The following is a 2,456-nucleotide window of genomic DNA, read 5'->3' on the forward strand; positions in this document are numbered from 1 at the left end:
CAATAGATAGTAGGGGCAAGAACATCTGAGTCAACATAGTAATAGATGCTAAAAGAGCAAGTTCCTCCTAAATTATTTCTCCCAATCAATACAAGAAACAAGGTATTTCAACCATTCGAGGTAAACATCAGCTTTGTCAAGCTGGTATTTCAATAGAGCTGTGCATTGCTACTACATACAGGAACAAAATCAGCTAGTACAGAACCTTAAGAGAATTTGGATGGATCTCTGTACAATGGATATGAACATACAGACAAAACATCAAGATGCAGCAAGTAGAAATTAGGTAGAAAAAAACTGGAGAAAATTTGGGTTATGAGATACTTGTCCAAATTTATTCATGATGCATTATTAAACCCATGGATTTGCTTTGATATAAGTGTCGATATTCAATAAATTCTCATATTGCACAAAAGTAGATCGAAAGGTTTAAAAACTTGTGAACAAATTTTGGATCATCTCCCAATTTTTCCCCCAAGAAAATCAACAAAAAGTAATTGATCCCAGGGATGTACAACAGGTATGAAAGTTCATTTTGAGTGAACTTAAGAAGAGCCTATTTGACATTCTTATTTATAATGTAATGGTAAAAGTGAAGGTGGGAACAATTTTATATAAAGGTTTAAAAAAATCAATATCGAAGGAGATGAATCAGATGAAGCAAGTAGCCAGCAATGCACAAGAAGATTAACTTTGGCATAGCTTTCTCTGCATACATCAAGTAGATTAACTTCATCAAATAAAATTCCTTGAAATTAATTAAAAAATGTAAACTATAGAACAAAATGGTTCTAAAAAACATTATAATTCATCGTATAGGAAGCCAAGCTCAACATGCTAAGCAAACAACCAAATGCATCATCTGGAATCTGGAGAGACAAAAAACTAACCTACCATACATTATACATATACTATAAACAAAGCTGATGTAAAAACTAGGAAATCTCTTAAGCTGGTTCAGCCTGAACTGGCCCAACTGGCCTTGCAAGGACCGGTTCTCTATTACAAGAGACGGACCAAACAGCCCCTTTCGGGGGATTGCCGCCCAAGCCTAATGAGCCCACTAGGTAAGCCAATTGGGAAAGAAGTAAGGGGCAGCTAGGAGAGGGAGGGAAAACTTGAATTCGGTATTTGAAATTAGGGAACTATGTATTAAATAGGAAGAGTGCTTGACTATTGTGTTCTCTTGGAGTTTATTCTTGATGTCTTGGGCTCTAGATTCATCTAGAGATTGGGAGATAACAATTCTCCTCAGGAATTGAGGATCAATTGTATCTTTGATTCCTACAATAAAATCTATTATTTTTTATTGTTTCCATTGAAATTGTTGAGTTTTTCCCGCTGTTTTTATCGATCTTGTTAGGATTTACCTGAAATATTCAAGTATTTCCTATCAAAATCCTTTTGTTAAAACACTCTGTATTAGCTATTCATGTTTTTTCAGTACATATAGAAATCATGCACAATGTTACAAATAAAAATCTAAGCACTGTACTTAGCGAGAGCCCTCATTGTCATGTATAATATGGTCGCCCTAATGGTAAATCAGTCTCCGCGAGAACACAACTTTCTAGCAAACCAATACAGGCGATAGATACACCAAATAATACACAGATCACATAAGTAAACAAAGCAACGGTTTAAGATAAAAAAACAAGAACCACCATGATAATCTGTTCAACAAAAGTGCTTTTAGGAGAAAGCCATAAACCAATTCAAACAATTATCAACAGAAAAAAATATTCAATCAGAACATAAGACGAGAGCAAGAGGAAAATGAAATATATGTTACCTCCCAACTTCAATTGCATAATCACCGCGAATGGTCCCGGGTTCCGAGTTAGAAGGATTGGTAGCCCCAATCATCTTCCGACCAGTCACAACAACATTCTTACCCTCCCAAACCATGGCCACCACAGGGCCAGATATGATGTACTCCACCAAACCAGCGAAAAAGGGCTTCGCTGATAAATCCTCGTAGTGCTTCTCAGCGAAGGACCGCTCCACGGTTATAAGCTTCAACCCTAAAATTCAAAAAGATCACGCCTTGCCAAAAAAACCACACAATACTTGATGATGCATGCATCCAAAAAAGAAATACCTTTCAGGTAGAAACCTTTCTTCTCGAATCGTCCGATGACATCGCCAACCTGTGATGTTACATAGATTTGAGTTACGCAAGTAATCAAATTGAAGAAAAGTAGAAAATTAGAATAGGAGATGAAGATTTATATATTACCAGGCCGCGTTGGACGCCATCAGGCTTGATCATAATGAAGGTCTGCTCCATCTTTTACGCTTTCGTAGATTTCTCTCGCGATCAACTATGGGCAAGAGGCGGCGAGAGAAAGAAACCCTAGACGAAGACAGAAGACCGCTGAGCTTCAATATTTATAGAGAAGGGTTCGTAAATAACGAATCCGAAGCGAATATCTTTATATTCCTTATATAATGGG

General features: G+C 36.9%; 1 protein-coding gene across 1 annotated transcript; it reads right to left on the minus strand.

The window, feature by feature from the left end:
• Positions 1-14: 14 nt before the first annotated feature.
• LOC110094516 (nucleoside diphosphate kinase 1) lies at positions 15-2,399 on the minus strand. The gene is made up of 3 exons (XM_020819762.2): positions 2,240-2,399; positions 2,102-2,150; positions 15-2,024 (listed from the first exon to the last, which is right to left on the minus strand). Exons 1-3 carry the CDS (start codon positions 2,288-2,290, stop codon positions 1,789-1,791), a joined length of 336 nt encoding a protein of 111 aa, XP_020675421.1. The 5' UTR covers positions 2,291-2,399; the 3' UTR covers positions 15-1,788.
• Between the last annotated feature and the right edge of the window lie 57 nt (positions 2,400-2,456).

The sequence above is a fragment of the Dendrobium catenatum genome, unplaced genomic scaffold, assembly GCF_001605985.2.
Source record: "Dendrobium catenatum unplaced genomic scaffold, ASM160598v2 original_scaffold_271958, whole genome shotgun sequence".
Taxonomy (NCBI): domain Eukaryota; kingdom Viridiplantae; phylum Streptophyta; class Magnoliopsida; order Asparagales; family Orchidaceae; genus Dendrobium; species Dendrobium catenatum.

What these genes read in the sequence shown, in the direction of transcription:
- LOC110094516 (XM_020819762.2), bottom strand. Translation starts at nt 2,290, where the DNA reads ATGGAGCAGACCTTCATTATGATCAAGCCTGATGGCGTCCAACGCGGC. An exon ending in ATGGCGTCCAACGCGGCCTG is followed by an intron (nt 2,151 to 2,239) that starts GTAATATATAAA and finishes GTAACATCACAG; the next exon opens with GTTGGCGATGTCATCGGACG. An exon ending in GAAAGGTTTCTACCTGAAAG is followed by an intron (nt 2,025 to 2,101) that starts GTATTTCTTTTT and finishes TTTGAATTTTAG; the next exon opens with GGTTGAAGCTTATAACCGTG.